We start from the raw sequence: 18,168 nt of genomic DNA on the forward strand, positions 1-18,168 counted from the left end.
CCACAGAACAATAACTCTAGTTAGTTATTGGTATTTATATAACTAGGTACTATAACCATGATAAGAAGATTTTGTTTTCTCTGGAATTTTCTACTCTATGCTTGTTGATCTGTCGTCTGTCAGGCTTGTCATGTTATTGGTCTGTGGGCTTGTCGTTGTCCATGTCCGCTGTCATTCTAAGTGAGTTAGCGTTTGTTCAATTTGTTGAATTTGCCTTTTTTGTAAAGAAATTACATTTTCTTATTTCCTAAAGATTGAATCTTTAGCTAAAAATTATCGTTGTATACTTTGAAGACAGTTCAGTAAGTATAATAGGGTGTCACAGATATGATGATGCATTTCTCTATTGATCGGCTTCTAAGTTTCTAACAAAAACTTGTTTTTTAGATCCAACAACAAAATGACTACCAACGGGGATATTGGGTCCTTGGATACTAGTGGAAAAATAATAAAAATGGAAGTAAGTAAACTTAACAAATGTTCTTTTATAAAGTAACCTAAATGACATCCTAAGGCAACCTTATAATATGTTTTACTTGTAATAGGTAGACTACAGCACCACATGTGATGAGAAAATCCCGTTATGGAAGTCATGGGCTGCCAGTGGCAAGGTTCAAGAAGCTATAGATCAGCTACTGGCACTAGAAAAACAAACAAGAACAGTAAGTATATTGTAATCTTAGTGTAAGATTTAAATTCAGATATCTGGGAAGTTTGCTATTTAACATGTATAAAATAAAACACTTGGCATACAGAGTATACTTCTTTATCAAATATTACTTTATAAAGTGTATGATACTACATTTTTTCTCCTTTAGGGTGCAGACATGACATCTACTGCAAGAATTTTGGTCGCCATAGTACAGATTTGTTACGAAGCTAAAAACTGGTCATCCCTCAATGATCATATTGTACTGCTCTCCAAAAGAAGGTACTTAATACATTGTTGTTAATCTATATTTTCACTGCTGGATTTAAAACAAACAAAAAAGGGTATTTGAAAAGCATGCCACCACACATTCTTACACTCTAAAAATAAGAAAGCTTGTGCAAATATTTTTATTTTGAAATATAAAGCCTGTTAGGGCAACCTGGTGGGAAATTCGTAGATGCACAGTCCCACTAAACATGCAGGATCCCTCTCAATTTGTGTGCTGGACTGGTCCTGCAAAATTCTTGTGGGATTTCAGGAATTTATTCTCTTAACACAATATTTTAAACTGATAATAATTTTTCTTTCCATCCTGATTTGATGTAAATCCATTTATTTATAGGTCGCAATTAAAACAGGCTGTCGTAAAAATGGTGCAAGAGTGTTGCACTTATGTAGACAAGACACCAGACAAAGAAACTAAAATCAAGCTAATTGAGACTCTAAGGACTATAACAGAGGGTAAAATTTATGTTGAAGTAGAAAGAGCGAGGCTCACTCATATCTTGGCTAAAATTCGGGAAGAAGAAGGTAATCTAATATGATTATTTTGTTTAATATATAAATAATTAAATATAGCTAGTCTCTATTGGTAGATTTGTGTTAATTACCTGACTACAGAGAGGGGTATTATGTGTGTGTGTTTATCAGTTTCCTTATACTTACCAAACTTCTCATAAGATTTTGATAAACAGAATTATTGGTTAAGTGTGAGGTGTTATACAACGTTTGGTTTTTGCGTATACTAAAGTATACGCAAAAACCAAAACACTAGTCAAATATTTTGACAAAAAGTCAATTTAACCTAATGTGCCAACATTTCATTGATAGAATAAAAAACATTTATCTATTAGCCACTTAAATAGATCCTTCTTAAGTTGTTATAGATGTAAGCCTGGACATAGTTTATTAAATATTTTTATACACATGACATACCGCCGTACTCAGAGTCGCATAATCGTTACTTAAGTTTAGTTAAAACGAAGACAGAGCTATATCTCTCACATAAATCTGTCTCGTTTTAACTCAATCTTAAGCAACGATTAGCGACTCTGAGTACGGCGGATAGCTGCAATTTCCGTAAGATGTTTTGTAAAACCTATGTGCAATCACCAGTCTATCATCATTTCTTGTATGATTGGACATTTCTATGGATGGCTAGCGTTGACCCTGCGCGCTCCCGCTTGCGCGGCTCGAATTAGCTGGTACATGCGGTCATTCAACTAGGTGTTTCAAACTTGTAGGATTTTAAAGTATTTTTTGGTTAAAATATAACCTGTTGCAAAAATTATTGCAATAGATTTTGTCACTGATTCTGAACAAACTACTTTCAGGTTTTGGTTACTCTAAAACTAACGTTGTATAATATGGGGTCATGAACGATTCAATATAGCAGATTGTTTAAATTAATTTAAATTAAATTTATTGGATATTATTACATATTAAATTACATATAAGGAACACAAAAAAAAATACTTATAATACAGATAAAAACAAGTAATAATTAAGTAGACCTAGGTCTAGTAGACGTATGAATGGGCAACCCCTGCACTAGTAAACACTGTATTACAGTGGGTTGCCTTCTCCATTTCTAAAAACTTGAATAAATGTTATTACAATTTGGTGCGCTAAGGTCGGACATGTTATACCGGTGTCTATTACAAGTGATAGTGGTGTGCATGTATGCGAGTGCGTGTGTGCGTGTGTTAAGGTGTGTATGTGTGTGTGTTTGTGTGGGTGCGTGTGTGTGTATGTGTATTATTATATATGACAAGAAATAATAAGCAAGTATTAAAGTAACTAATATAAATAAATAAAATTTTAGATAACGTTGCTGAAGCAGCCAAGATCATTCAAGAGTTACAAGTAGAAACATATGGTTCCATGGACAAAAGGGAGAAAGTGGAACTAATTTTAGAGCAAATGAGACTGTGTTTGGCCATCAAGGACTATGTTCGGACTCAGATTATATCTAAGAAGATCAACACAAAATTTTTTGAAGATGATGATACAAAAGTAAGTTAGTTAAAATTTTTCTTAAAACTTCATTGGAACTGAGCACTGCTGTCACAAAACTGTAAGTCACTCATCATGGTAATGAGTTATAGTGACTTAAAGCCGGGAGGGTTTAAGTCACTCATTACCATCACAGTTTTGTAACAGGGTTCTTACTTCATATCCTCCCTTCTTACTCTTATAATATTTTGCCAGCAAAAAATATTGATGATAACAGGTTTTTTGAATAGTCTCACTTTACACTGCTAGGAAAATATCTTTTTATATTCATGATATAAAAATATACATTAAAAAATGTGACAGATACAAGTGCAATAAATAATAATTAATTTTGGCTAATAAAATAAATAATAAATAAAGTTGCTGAAAAACTAAACTGAAACTAATTCTAATATTCTAGTTTAATGTACCAACTTTGTAAGTATAAAATAAAGATGTTCCACTTAAAAATTAAAAAATAATAATTTTCAGTGAAAATGCTATAAGAATGCAATTTTTGTAATTGCTTCTAATTTCTCTTCTATTACACATTTCATCAAATTCTAATACATTCTTATAACTAATAAACGCAAGTGTCCTTATAATACAAGCTTAATTTTTAAAAATTTACTTTTAGGAACTAAAAGAAAAGTTCTACAGGCTAATGATAGCGGTGGATCAACACAACGGTCAATACCTATCAGTGTGCCGGCACTTCAGAGCGCTCGGGCCGCTCGGTGGCTCAGACGCTCTCATTGGCAGTGTAGTGTTCCTCATACTGGCGCCGTATGACAATGAGCAGGCTGATATGACGCATAGACTGAACGAGGATAAGGATTTGGATAAATTGCCTGAGTACAAGTAAGTCTGATAAAAATGTTATCATCATGATCAACCCATCGCCGGCTCACTACAGAGCACGGGTGTCCTCTCAGAGTGAGAAGGGTTTTTGCCATAGTCTACCACGCTGGCCATGTGCGGATTGGTGGACTTCACACACCTTTGAGAACATTATTTAGAAGGCTTCCTCACGATGTTTTCCTTCACTGTTAAAGCAAGTGATATTAAATTACTTCAAACGCACATAATTCTGAAAAGTTAGAGGTGCATGCCCAGGATCGAACCCCCGACCTCCGACTGGAAGGCGGACGTCCTAACCACTAGGCTATCACAGCTTAAACATGTTACAGTTGAATTGGTGGATTAAAGAACTCTGACCTTAAATTTGCTAGTAGGTTATTTATCAATCTATTTGGTGGAAAAAGTGGAGTGTGACTCCCACTTGGTGTGTTTTTTTTATTGCATTACAATTTAGCCCTCGACTGCGATCTCACCCAGTGGTAAGTGATGATTCAGTCTTAGGCGGAAGCGGACTAACTTGGAAGGGATATGACAGTTTCTTATTAAAGCCATACCCCTTATCGGTTTCTACATGACCGACCGAAACGCTAAATCGCCTGGTGGCACGGCTTTGCCGGTAGGGTGGTAACTAGCCACAGTCAAAGCCACCCATCAGACTAAGCATATGTGTTCCGCCGCTTGATTTTCGTGTCTGCCATGTTGGATTTGAAAATAGATGTCATTTCCGTAATCAGTACTCCCAAGAAATCCCGAAGATGATACTGTCTTTGTACAAAAATGTATTCCACAATTTTGTATTATAAATAGATGTCATATTATGTTTTGTAAACCAACAAATAATATGACACATTTCGAAACACACTCGACACTGATATCAATTCTTCAAAAAAATGTATGTCTACTAACGAACGACAACGGATGATTGTGTGACCTATACATACCAAAAACATCAAATTAATCAATCAAAGTAATGAAAATGCAATTTTTAGGCAATTATTAGGTCTATTCATCAACCCTGAAATCATAAGATGGAGTACCCTCTGCACCACATATGAGAAGATGTTGAGACTGACTCCCTTCTTCAATCCCACTGATGAGAAAGGGCAGGAACGCTGGAACGATCTTAAAAATAGAGTTGTTGAACATGTGAGTGAGACTTGAATTATATGTATTGACAGCGCGACAGGTTGAGATGGCAATCGGGAAGGGAACGCCCCGCACACCCGCACGTCACCCGCGCTCGCCCGCACCGGGCTAGTGCGGAGGCTGCCCAATGTGAAACTAATTTTGACCATGTCATAGAACATGAAGCTGATCTTTTTTTTGGCCTTACTGGTTTCAATAATTCAATGGTTGGTATATGGTCTGGTGCACAGCACAGAGAATGCTCGATTTAGTTCCATTTTTTACTAGGGAGGTATAATTCGCGACAGGTCGAGATGGCAATGTGTGAGGCGGGAGGACGCCTCGCACACCCGCACGTCACCCACGCTATCCCGCACCAGGTGAGCGCGGGGGCTGTGCGGGAGTGCGGGGCGTCCCCACTCCGATTGTCATCTCAACCTGTCGCGTACTATAAGTAGGTAACTATTATAATATTATGTTGTTCACAGAACATCCGTATAATGTCGATATACTACACACGCATCACTTTGCAACGCATGAGCGAACTGCTCGGACTCAGCGTGACGGAAACGGAAGAAGCGTTGAGTCAACTCGTCGTCAGCGCAGTGGTGCGCGCCAAGATCGACCGTCCCGCTGGTGTGGTGCATTTCAGGTACGATATGCGCTAGTGTATAGTGTCAATACAACACCTGTCACTCTGCAGCGCATGAGCGAACTGCTCGGACTCAGCGTGACGGAGACAGAAGAAGCGTTGAGTCAACTCGTCGTCAGCTCGAAGTTTTAAAATGCACCTTTCATTGCAGATTGAACTTGGACTCCTCTGACCGGTTGAACGAATGGTCGCGCAACCTGAACACATTGATGCAACTCGTCAACAAAACAACGCACCTCATCAACAAGGAGGAATGCGTCCACAAACATTTGTTAGCGACTGTCGAATAGGTTTACGATTTAGGGTCCTTTCAGACGTGCCACATCTACACCACGGCAGCGGCAAAAATGTAGACTGGGCACAAAATTGTATGAAAACACGTAGGTAACTCCTTTCTCACCACATCCGTGGCCGCAAACGCAACTCGCGGCACTCGTATCACAGACTAATTAATACAGGTACAAAAGGATCACTTCGCAAAGTTTAAATAAATAGCATTCTTTGTTAAGACGCAATAAGATGGAATTTAATTCAGCTTGTACAGCGCAGCGCTCTTAATTTAAATAAACGCCTTTATTGCGTTAACTCGCATCTTCTAACTAGTCGGGCAGATGTAGACTGCATACGTGAGTGCAGCCGGAATAACCTATATTTATAATGGAAATCACTCACGATAGTTTAAACGCTGAAATCGGATCTTCTAAGAGATACGTGAATTGCACTCGTGTGCGGCGCGCGTACCGTACCATGACAACGTATCTTCAGGCAGCTGCAGCAAAAACATTTGCCGCTGTGGTGTCATGATGTGGTCCGTCTGAATAGACATGAGTAAAATAGTTCTATGAAATGATTGTACTTTTAAAGTTTAAACCTCACATCTCGTCGCCCTTTTTATTTTAAATATTTTAAATTGTATTTGAATGATTTAAGAAAATAAATATTTAATTATAATATTCCTTGAGCTGTCTCATTTAAATTCCCATTCGTTTTTAATCGACCTAAAGATGCAAGTTTCTGTAGTGAAGTGTGTCGCAGTGCAAACTGCAGAAAGTAATGTACATCGACCTTTAGTAGGAGATAGCAGATTTGTAGAGTAGGTGTATAAGCTATCTGACGATTCATTTCATTTGCAAGTTAATTATTACGATAACAAAAATAGTACAGCACGAAATCGAGCCGAGCAATCGACACACTGATAAGATAATCGGCAGATGTTTTACGTTCATTTATTATCATTAAAGTGTCACAATTAAAAGCAGTTTTTGGACACTTCAGACTAAAACAAAAATGATAGGATCATTGGTTATAGTTTCACTGTATCGATTTATATACAAAAAGAATGAACCGCCTGTTTTTGGTATTTATCAGCAACGGAATAAAACGTACTGGTTTAAGTTTTTGTTTATGTACATTTATCTGAGGCTGAGACAGGTAAGTTCAGTTACCTTTTTAGGGTTCCGTAGTAATTTTAAATACATATTGCTTTTCCACGAAGTTTGGCTGTTTGTTCATTGCTTAAAATTTAGTCAGTTTTGTTTATTTTTAAGGACGAGTTGCGCTTGGCCAATAAATTAACTATGCCAAAACTATTTACAAAAAAAAGATTTAATGTATCCTAAGACGTCTCCCTGTATCTCCTATGGTTGTGGATTTCCCCATACTGTCTTAGTTAAAAAATAGAGTATATTTTGACTGTGTTCATATTATTTAAAACAGAAAAAAGAGACTTTTATATCTCTATCTCGTTTTAACACTACCTTATGTCCACGTCAGAGCTAAGCCAAAGTGCATTCTATAAAGTCCCGAGATCTATTGCAGATTGCGTTAATTTGGACTTTATAAGATTTTGAATTTGAAATTGATTCAGGTTCGTACTTTTAAAGCCTGTTGATATTCAAAGCCACCAATCCATATACCGATATAATATAACTAAATAAATATTTTTCCTAGTTTATTACCTATTTGAAGAGGCTTCTAGCTATTGAATCGGGGCGTAGTCCTGACGGTACAGCTCATGTCCAGGAACATGACCTCCTGTTAGAAAAGTTATACGATCTTGGAACTCGTAGTAAGGTAAGTATTTTTCCTAGATTTTACTGTATTAATTGCTTTTCTAGATAAGATCCTATGACCTTTCGGTCTTCGTGTGATCTGCCGAGTAGGTATTTCTATGGTCCTCATAAAAATTGCTCAGAGTCACTCAGCGGGCGATGGAGAGAGCTATACTCGGAGAGTTTCTCTACGTGATCAAATCAGAAATGAGGAGGTGAGTAGACATCAAACGAATCGCAGGGCGCCTCTGAATTCAGGTGGTGCAAGACTGTGCTGTGTGAAAGTCCCTGCATGAGACCTATGTCTAGCTGTAGGTGACGATGAGGTGGGTATAGCTTGAGTATCTTCAAGGCAAGCTTATACCATAAGGTATGACTGCGGCACTGCGTTAGGTAGGTACACATATTGTTATTTAGCTTAGTTGGTTGCAAAACTAAATCTTTTTTTATCATTTACAGGCTGTAGATGGAGTTTACTTTAACGGAATGTCCAAAAGTGGTGATGCACTCATATGTGGATTAGCGCGAAGACCGAACCGTGTCTGTGATTCTTTTCTGTATGTAAAGGTTAGAACAAATAATTGTTAAGTTTTAAACTCTATTGAAGATTTCAACGGGTTGCGACGCCGAAGTGGCAATAGGTGGGGCATAGTACAGTTTGAACCAATAGACGTAGGGGTTCCAATGGCGATCTCGCACAGGAAACGTAGCGTCAGCGTTACCCTCACTAGGTAAATAGACGACATCAACCGAGTCGCGGGGAGCCGTTGGAAACGGGCGGCGTAAGACCGTAGCCGAAGACTGTGTAGAGGTCCCTAAAAGAGATCTACGAGTAGCTAAGCTAAGATCTAAGAGTAGTGAAGCTGTGGCCCTCTATCAGTTGCAAATACTTATATCTATACCTACTTTACTTTGCGTTGTGTTGTGCCACAAATGACACAGTTCCCGCGCTTCTTCTGAAATATTGTTTATCATTGACAACAAGAATTCTTATTCAAAACTAAATATAACCTACCTAATTATCGTATTGTAGATCAAAGGTGAAGATCTTTTCCTATCACCAAGCCTCCCAGACACATATCTCCAGAAGTCAGAAGATGACGGCGAAGGACACTGCGTAAAAGGCATCAATATTACTAATTTTGTACCCATGCGTGCTTGGACTTTACGTTACAGCGGGGAAATGAAGTGAGTTTCGCATTTTTTTTGCAAGTACATGGTACTGATTCCTAATTTTAGAGTATTCGCATCCTCTTCTTACTAATTAATATGAAAAGGACAGACGCAGTTTGACTGTTTTAAATTTAATTTTTAGTTGATAAAACCCGTGATTTTAGCGCACAATCGCGAGCCTACTGTTTAGTAGCGTGCACTAAAATTTAGAGTCTTTAAATGTAAAGTTCATGTTCTGTCCCTTTTTAGCATTGTTAAAAATAAAAGGATGCAGATACTCTAAATTTAGTTTAGAGAAAGACAACGGAATCGGTGCCATACATCTATGTATTTTCAGAAATCAGAGTAATATTCTGAGATATTATTATAATACCAGACTATGTATAGTAACTAGTACTTGCGGGAGTGGAGCGGTGCGAGAGGGTGACAGTTGACGAATCACAGAGCACTTGCATCACGTCATCACACCCCTCCCGCACCACTCCACTACCGTAGAAACATACTCAGTTATGCGTTATGTTTTAAGCAAATGCTTCAACATGGTACTTTTCATGGACAACAACATGGACATAACATGCGTCGCTAGGTATTATTTAAGCCTTTGCAGAGTAATCCTAAGGCTATCAATAATATTTAAATACATACCTACTTAATGAGACTGAAGAGTGAGACATGAATTTGTATGAGAAAATTACGTACAGAGGTAAACTAGGCAATAACAAGTTTAAATCCTTCTCAGGCCCAAAGGAAACTCGAATAAAACAGTTCAAGTCGAAGCGGACTTGATGTGGAGTGCGCAATGGGCGCCGTTTGAATACAACTCGCAGATGTCGCCTCGAAGCGTTGCTGACGATATGGCAAGAGAACCATGGTCGAGAGACTACTTCAAGTTGGTTAAAAAGTATGCTATTTCATTTTATATTTCTAGATTTTACCGGTGACTCCCGCAGACCTCATCATTGGTTTTTTAGGGTTCCATACCTTAAAAGGAAAAATGGAACCCTTATAGGATCACTTTGTTGTCTGTCTGTCGAGAAACCTATAGGGTACTTCCCGTTGCCCTAGAATCATGAAATTTGGCAGGCAGGTTATAGCAGACATGAGGGGAAAAATCTGAAACCGTGAATTTGTGTTTACATCACAAAAATTATAATGTGTTCATGAACAAATATTGCTATTTTCAACTTTCAAAGTAAGATTACTATTACCTATAACAAGTGGGTACCTTGGTACCTACATGCTAAACAGATTTTTATTTATTTTTAGCCATAATAGTTTTTGATTTATCGTGCAAAACGTCGTTAAAAACTTATCTAGACTAGATATACTTTTTCTCTTTTTTGACCGACTTCAAAAAAGGAGGAAAGTCTCAATTCGTCGGAATCTTTTTAATTTTTTTTTCAGATTACATCAAACACACTATGAGCAAATGGGTTTCATTGCGGGAACAGTTTCAATAGATGGCAAATCCTTCGAAGTAAATATGCCTTGTGTTCGAGATCGCAGTTTCGGTAAAAAAAAAAAAATTTTTTCCTATTTAATTGAAGTATACGAAATACTATCATCATCATCGTCAACCGATAGATATCTACTGCTGGGCATACTGGTAAGGTCCACGGTCTCGCGGTCACGCGCCGCCTGAATCCAGCGGCTCCCTGTATCTCGTTTGATGTCGTCTGTCCACTTAGTGGGGGGTCTGTCAAAGCTGCGCTTTCCGATGCGAGGTCCTTGGGACCGTAACGTCTATCGGTTTTGCGAACTACTTATATGCCCTGCCAATTCCCACTTCAGCCTCGCGATCATTGAGCTATGTACAGTACGCGGCCGAAAGTAATGTACATCGACCTTCAGAAGGAGATAGCAGATGTACAACAGACGGAAACGTGTAAGTGCGGAAATCCGGAATGAAAAATAGGTACCTAGCCAGCCAAATGCAAGCTATTTTTGTACCTTAAAAAAAAGTAGCAGTAAAAAGTACCGAACAGACATACAGTTCAAGTGAAGAAGAAGAGATAGCAGATTTGTCTATCGCGGTCGTTAAGACCGACAAAACGTCATATGCGTATGAGTGAAAGAGACAACGCTCTACAAAGCCGAAATGTCATTCTAAAGGCTTACTTACATTACTTTCGCCTATAGGTTATACATACCTATAGGTTATACATACCTATAGGTTATACCTACTCGTTCTCCTAGGATCTCCTCATTTCTTATTTGATATCTAATTTGAAACTAAGTACCTAAGTATAATACTAGGTATACTTAAATGTACTTCTCTATCCGCGGAAAGAATAGAATATATCGCTCTCTGTTTCTTAATCCCATACAAATGACGGATAGAAAAAATTTAATTTATTACCTAGGTACTAGCTTACGCTCGCGACTTCGTCCGCGTGGACTAATTTCAAACCCCTATAAATTTACCCCCTTAGAGGTTGAATTTTCAAAAATCCTTTCTTAGCGGATGCCTACGTCATAATAGCTATCTGCATGCCAAATTTCAGCCCGATCCGTCCAGTAGTTTGAGCTGTGCGTTGATAGATCAGTCAGTCAGTCAGTTACCTTTTCCTTTTATATATTTAGATTTTGAATAAATTTTTTTGACTTTTAACAGAAAGCACTATACTAACTTCTTTCCGCGGATAGAGTTAAGGAAGTTATAAAAATCATAATATGTTTTACTTGGTGTCTTGTAATTTTAAAGCAAAGCTTGTTTTTGCAGGACCATTTCGCGAATGGCGTAATTTCCATCGCTACGTCTACCACTTTATATTTCTAAACAACGGCGATTGTATGGCCGTGGGTAGCGTTTCACAGCCATCTATTTTATCTCAGTAAGTTTATTTTATCTTTACTTATTTCGATTGCAAGTACAGTAGCTGCAGAAAAATATGTACATCGACCTTTAGAATGAGATTTCGGCTTTGTAGAGCGGTGTCTCTGTCACTCCACCTATGTGACGTTTTGTCGGTCTCGACAGAGACAATGCTCTACAAAACCACTATCTCTTTCTAAAAGTTGTTGTAAATTATTTTCTGCCGCGTACTGTACGTCCTTGACTGCGATTCCACTTGTGGGAACCTAGAATAGTGATGATGCAATCGAAGATGGAAGCGGACCAACTTAGAAAGGGCATGGCACTTGACAGTTTTATTTAACGCATACCTAGGTACTCCTTTTCGGTTTGTGCATATCATCATACTGGAACGCTGAATCGCTTCGCAGCACGGCTTTGCTGGTAGAGTGGTAGCTAGCCGCAGCCGAAGCCGCCCATCAGACAAATCAAATGTATTACTTTTTCATAAGTAGGTATCAGAAAATCATCATTAAGGTATATCGCACATTTGTCAGCACCATAGGCGCTGCATTTTAAAATCTTTTCAAAAATTCGTTTGTCCACCTAGTGGGGTGTCTGACAATGCTGCACTTTCCGGTGCGAGGTCGCAATACCAGCACCTTGTGGTTGGGAGTGGGACCCCATTGTCAATTGTTTTTCAAGTCGAAACGTCAACGCGCTTCGGTTCTTTGAACTATGTGCTCTGGCCCCTGCTCGTTGCCACTTCAACTTCGCAACCCGCCGAGCTATGTCGGTAAAACGGTCTATTATCAAGTCGTCCCATTCGCAACTCGTCCAATTCGCAGCTCGTCCCGTTCGCAACTCGTCCCGTTCGCATCTCGTACACACACCATTCACAGCTCGTCCTGTTTTAGCTCTAGGCTAGGTAAGATTTACTTACTAACGGTCGTGTCGTGTCAACATAAAATAATGTTACAATGGTAATAACATTGCACCTACTCACTTTCAGTTTGACCATCGGATACTTTTGCCGAAAGTCTGACCAGACTGTAGTGCCAGTGGACCATTCCGACTTCCATCTGTACCAGCACGCTGAACGTCAATTAATACTTCCGAAACATTACGGATTTACATTCGAAGCAGGCAAGTTTTTTTCTTCCATGTAAAGTTCTTCAATTAGGGAAAAACCTTTTCTAACACAAGGGAGGTCATAAGTCTTTAAAGTTTAAACAAGTACTCAAAGGTCAATAAAATAATTCCAATACCAATATGATAAGGACCTAACAAGCTAAGGTTATTATATGATTTGGTTGGGTTATTAATATTTTATCGGACAATCGGAAGTCGATAAACGGGATTAGTATCGGGGTTTAATATTGAGTATAGAAGAGGGGAATTTGCTTATAATATAAGATTATTATTTGTTGTTTATTATTACTTTAATATAAGATTATTATTTGTTATTATTTACATAGGGGGTATGATCTTAGATTATTATTTTATTTAAAAATAATTATAATTTCTTTTTTATTCATTGACATACTAAAAGTTCTACGAAAATTCCGGATATTGGTCATGATTCCCTACCTATCCATGCCTACCTATATAGTAGTAGTAGTATTAGTATGGATAGTACCTATCCATACTAATTCACATCAATGCTCAGTGTATTTTCGATAACTGCAACGTTTCGCCAGTAGATGGCATTAACAGTAGCTGTAGTAAAAAATTGCTACATTTTCCTAAATTATGTATAGTCCGTACAGAATGACTCTTCACGCGCCATTTTAACTCTTTGGGTCAACTGTCAAGTCAAAGTACCAAGTCACCTTTACAATAAGGACTAAAATTGTACTTTTAATAACATGAATTTTTACTTTACTTTATAGGAGGTCAATCATACGCGGTCCGAGTGAGCGTGAACGAAGAAGAGTTGTTCTATATCGGAAAAGATAGAGAGGCGAAGTTCTATGAACGGTGGTGCGATGTTGAAATTAACAGTGTAAAGGGAAGAGCTTGCGTGGAATGGCATTATAACAATACATTGAATAAATTATTTAGTTAAATAATACGCTCTTTTTTTTTGTTCAAAAGGATTTTCTTCTTAACTGTACGTACTTAATTAGGCTGCTTTTGCACAATGGATTTAGAAAAATGCTAGTCGAGGAATGTGTTTGAATCTCTTTGGAAGTCGGTTGAAAATAAAAATATTTTTTATTCAATTAAACTTTTACAAGTACTTTTGAATCGTCAAATGCATTTACCACTGGTTCGGAATGCCTTTCCTACCGAGAAGATAATATAGAAGAATTAATAAACAAAATCGTCGATTCAGGATCAAACCGAGAGTTCCCTTACTCTAGTTCACTCTGTCAGAACTGTGATTGTAAAGCATTACTCAAACTCTGATTCCTAATTGTTATATAACATGTCCTAAAGTTCCTAATTGTTATATAACAACTCCTAGTCAGTTCAGTCAGTCCTTAAAATACAACTGAGTGTTAAGTGCTTATGAATTTAATTTTATGGTGGCGGTTTCAATGAAACAAACTACTTAGCGAGAAATATTAAGTATATTTAGCGTTACACTTTTTACAGAACATGTATTTTTATTTATGCTATTATCTTATACATGGACTAGCGATTTATGGCGTCAGTTCAACATTATTTTATATTACAAATAACTGAAGCTTGCATTACCAGTGCAGATCATATAATTTTGAAAACATAGAACAGTTGTTGTATTGGAATAAAAATTTATTGGACATATCCAAATCAAGCGTACAAATATTTGATGATGTGACATGCTTCGAGGTTGTTCGAACGAGGCAACGTACACCGCAACAACCACGAGGAGGTACGACCACACTAGAGCAATTGCCTTGCGAGCTGTCGCTTAGTTCATATGCGCTTGGTGTGAATATGACAGTCAAGAATCCAACCGATTATCTACAGGTAAAGAACATTTTAAGACTAAAATAAACTGATCTTAGTTTTAATCATACCATTAATTATTTAATAAAGCTTTCATTTAAGTATCTAGTTCATTAATATCGTAAAATAGTAAAAATACAGGGCTACAGTATATTCTCTCTATAATAATAGCTAACTAATCAGTAATTATGATTTTTAGTATGGATAGCAAAATGTATTTTACGAAAAAAAATATTACTATGAAACTATTTTAATAAATTGATAATATATAGTCCAATTGTGCCTAATTATGTACGGAATTGTGGCTAATTCCATTGTACACAATCTCTAAACTAAACTAAAATGGCACGTCTAAATCTATTGCTATCCCTTTCATAATGTTGCTTGCGGAAAAGGATAGCATTAGATTTAGACCTGTTTATTTAGTTTAGTTTAGAGATTGTGTACTAGAGAATCGGCCCCATTATTTGTGCTTAATGGATTAAAAAAAGTGACATAAAATTATAAAACAAACACTTAAAATAATATAGCCTCAAAGCTTAAGCTTATAACAGATTCATAAGTAATTCTTTGAAAAATCCTTTTGGTGCTCAACCACAGCAGTTATTACTATGTATAACGATTATTCTTACATAAATGTTACATTTTGTTGCAATTTGTTGGATGTTGTAGTTCCAATATAATAAATTTAGTAATATCAGTATTGTTATATAATGTGAAATTGATATTATAACAAACCCCATTTATAATAATGTTCTGATATTTTTCATGATTTTTTTCTAAAATCTAATATTAAATTAGTATATAAAAGGAAAAGCTGACTGACTGACTGAAATTTGGCATGCATATAGTTATAATGACATCCAGTAAGAAAAGATTTTTAAAAATTCAACCCCTAAGGGGGTAAATGTTATATGGGGGCTAGTGTTATATAAAATCTGTATTTGAGCACCTTTATATAAATAGAACAAAATAACTCAGAAGTTAATTTTGCTCTTTCGCCCTCTAAAATACGACTACTCTAATGAACCATTTATTTACTAATAAAAATAGTTTTATACTGTATATTACTTGCGGATGAAGGTAAAAGGCACAAGGATATAACGGTTAGGTACGGAGTGGAGCTCCCTAATTTGATTAAGACGTCACGTCGGCTTGAGGCTTTTACCGACATTGTATGTTATGTATAGTTTTTGCTATAATTGTACTGATAGAATATATCAAAAGGTAGACTTTTGTTACCTTTAACAAGTGACGCATTTCTACCAATGACACTAAAATTTAAAAAAAAACTAAACCTACAATGTTATTCATTGCGTATCGGGTTTTTAACAGACATCTGAAACTATATACTATCATAGTATATCTGTATCATTTTATCAATAAAATTATAGCAAATGTTCCTTAAAGTTACTGTTACAATATTTCTGGAAGACAATCTGGCTTACTACGTCTGTATAATGAAATATATAGGTTTTAGTAATTACGATACGAGCATCATAGTACATAAAAGTCAAAAATGGCTTGGCTGATTGTCTAGAACAAGACAATAATAAAGTCTATGGTTTTACTGGTTTAAGCTTATAAGACGTACTTAGGTGTACGTCTTATAAGCTTAAATCGGTTAAGTAATTTTACGGTTAGGTAAAACGGTGTGATATATTTCAAACTACTTACCCAGAATTTGGGTAAAACAAAGCTTTACAGTCAGGGCTGCCGGCTGCCAGCATAAAGCATGTTTCGGGTACCCGAATATGGGGTATTAATGTAATTTCGTTATATCTAGCGGCTAGCCTTCAATATTAATAGGTAACTAAATATGTATATTAAAAAGTGAGATGTGACAAAGGTGAAAGTGATGTGATGTGAATGTAGAAAAAGTGAGATGTGGTGTTTATAAATAAATTATAAAGCTTAAAAATAATATAGATACCTGAATACATTGAATACTGATGTTTAATAATAATCTTAGTCTACTTTAACTATAGTTTATTTTTAATTAAGTACATATAATTATGTTTGGATTTTGACTAGTCTGTGCGTCTAGTACAGTATCGGTTTTATCAATTGACACTATTTCAGTAACAATTCCATGTTTTAGAGGTCTCTAAGTAATATTACAATATTTCAACAATATCGGTATTAAAATGTAAGAATCTCGTACGATTGATTTAATTATGGACGAGAGTAGGTACTTAAATAAAAAATTAGAGTTCTCGAAGCCTGGAAGAAAACTGAAAAGCATCTTGCATTCTTTTTAATATCTCCATGTACTTTTAGAAGATTAATAAATAATAATATTATCTACACATATGCACAGTAATATTAAAGATACGTTTTTACGACTCTGCCCGTCACCATCCTAGCTAAATCTATGATTTTTTTCCTACTTAAAAGCGTGGTATTTTTGTGGTACTTATGTCGTAATGCTTCAAAAAGAGATCGGAGGATTGAATGAACATGTGTTTGTAAGAACACGTATCTACGTAAGTTGATCGGCAAAAATACGATATCGATCATCTGTTGCTTACACATTTACTCGATTGCTCCCGAGGTGGCTACATTGCGATTAGTCGATGGTTATACCCGATTGCATTTAAGTACACTACCACACTAATTTGTTTGCACCTTCATACATTTCACTTTTAATGACGTCATAAGTCACTACCCGCACTACTGTCTACTCTACAGCATTTCATATCGTAATATTTACGTAGAGATTGACTAGGTTCAAACATCGATCACAGCTCCTAGAATTGAAATGTTAACATTTCTCAAGACGGTTTACCGTAGTAAGGCAGCATTAGAAATACAACTTTACAACTACTCGGGTCACAGCTGAAAATTAGCGCCCTGCATCGTATACGCATTTGTGCATATGATGCAGGGCAGAAGGATTAGCTGTATACCCATTCCAAGTGGTGTCACAGATAAACATATTATCAAGTAGGTACGATTGTATTGTGTTTGTTTGTGACACTACCATCGAATAAATTCATTTTCTATCTTTCTATTCTTTCTTTCTTTACAGTAATTGTAGAAACAGTGTAAGGTTTAGCAGTCAACAATATTTTAAAATTGGGCCTAACACATGTTTGACAACAATGTTTGACAGCTACAATGGGACGATTGTAATCATCTCTGATTGGTTGACACTCTCTCGTTATTGGCAGCAAGAATGACATAAATTCAGCTAATTACAACTACAATTACAATTATCGCAATGCGATAATCACAACTTATTTTAATTGTGTCAGTCCCTGGTTTATTTTCGTAAGAACTGGGCATTGAGTTACACTGATTGTTTTTTTTAGAGTGGTGCATTACTTTGTTCCCTTTCTCTGTTTTATTACTCTTTTCAACAAGCTTATTAACCTTGCTGGCAATAGAAATTTTAATTCCGACCGGCTACAAATGTACATTTTTAAAATATTCTAAAATTACATTTTAAAATCTAATGAAATATTTTTATAAGCTCTACAATTAAATACGTCCCGTGTGTATTTTTCAAATTATTATCTTAAAGATAATAAAAGCAATATGTCTTTTCTTTGTTTCATAAGCTAAAAATTAAAGTAAACATCTAACACGCGTTAATTTATGCATGAACAAAAATTAAATACGGAAAAACTATAATGTAGACATACCT

The 18,168-nt window shown here is 36.4% G+C and overlaps 3 protein-coding genes across 3 annotated transcripts in view; all 3 read left to right on the forward strand.

Moving 5' to 3' along the window:
* The window catches only part of LOC117987946 (lysophospholipid acyltransferase 7-like), a 300,396-nt gene that overhangs the window by 179,908 nt on the left and 102,320 nt on the right, over positions 1-18,168 (forward strand). The gene's annotated exons all lie outside the window — the stretch shown is intronic.
* Positions 149-6,520, forward strand: Rpn5 (regulatory particle non-ATPase 5). Its single transcript, XM_034974769.2, has 10 exons — positions 149-302; positions 388-460; positions 546-662; positions 819-931; positions 1,275-1,462; positions 2,757-2,947; positions 3,564-3,787; positions 4,777-4,933; positions 5,401-5,564; positions 5,716-6,520. The coding sequence occupies exons 2-10, from the start codon at positions 401-403 to the stop codon at positions 5,852-5,854; spliced, it is 1,353 nt and encodes a 450-aa protein (XP_034830660.1). The 5' UTR covers positions 149-302; positions 388-400; the 3' UTR covers positions 5,855-6,520.
* On the forward strand, positions 6,651-13,650 carry LOC117987730 (uncharacterized). Its single transcript, XM_034974775.2, has 9 exons — positions 6,651-6,995; positions 7,515-7,637; positions 8,075-8,182; positions 8,649-8,803; positions 9,528-9,689; positions 10,193-10,299; positions 11,511-11,622; positions 12,595-12,728; positions 13,475-13,650. The coding sequence occupies exons 1-9, from the start codon at positions 6,852-6,854 to the stop codon at positions 13,648-13,650; spliced, it is 1,221 nt and encodes a 406-aa protein (XP_034830666.1). The 5' UTR covers positions 6,651-6,851.

This window comes from Maniola hyperantus, chromosome 13 (genome assembly GCF_902806685.2).
Source record: "Maniola hyperantus chromosome 13, iAphHyp1.2, whole genome shotgun sequence".
Lineage (NCBI taxonomy): Eukaryota > Metazoa > Arthropoda > Insecta > Lepidoptera > Nymphalidae > Maniola > Maniola hyperantus.

What these genes read in the sequence shown, in the direction of transcription:
- Rpn5 (XM_034974769.2), top strand. Translation starts at nt 401, where the DNA reads ATGACTACCAACGGGGATATTGGGTCCTTGGATACTAGTGGAAAAATA. An exon ending in GAAAAATAATAAAAATGGAA is followed by an intron (nt 461 to 545) that starts GTAAGTAAACTT and finishes TACTTGTAATAG; the next exon opens with GTAGACTACAGCACCACATG. An exon ending in TAGAAAAACAAACAAGAACA is followed by an intron (nt 663 to 818) that starts GTAAGTATATTG and finishes TTTCTCCTTTAG; the next exon opens with GGTGCAGACATGACATCTAC.
- LOC117987730 (XM_034974775.2), top strand. Translation starts at nt 6,852, where the DNA reads ATGATAGGATCATTGGTTATAGTTTCACTGTATCGATTTATATACAAA. An exon ending in ATTCTTTTCTGTATGTAAAG is followed by an intron (nt 8,183 to 8,648) that starts GTTAGAACAAAT and finishes ATCGTATTGTAG; the next exon opens with ATCAAAGGTGAAGATCTTTT. An exon ending in CGTTACAGCGGGGAAATGAA is followed by an intron (nt 8,804 to 9,527) that starts GTGAGTTTCGCA and finishes AATCCTTCTCAG; the next exon opens with GCCCAAAGGAAACTCGAATA.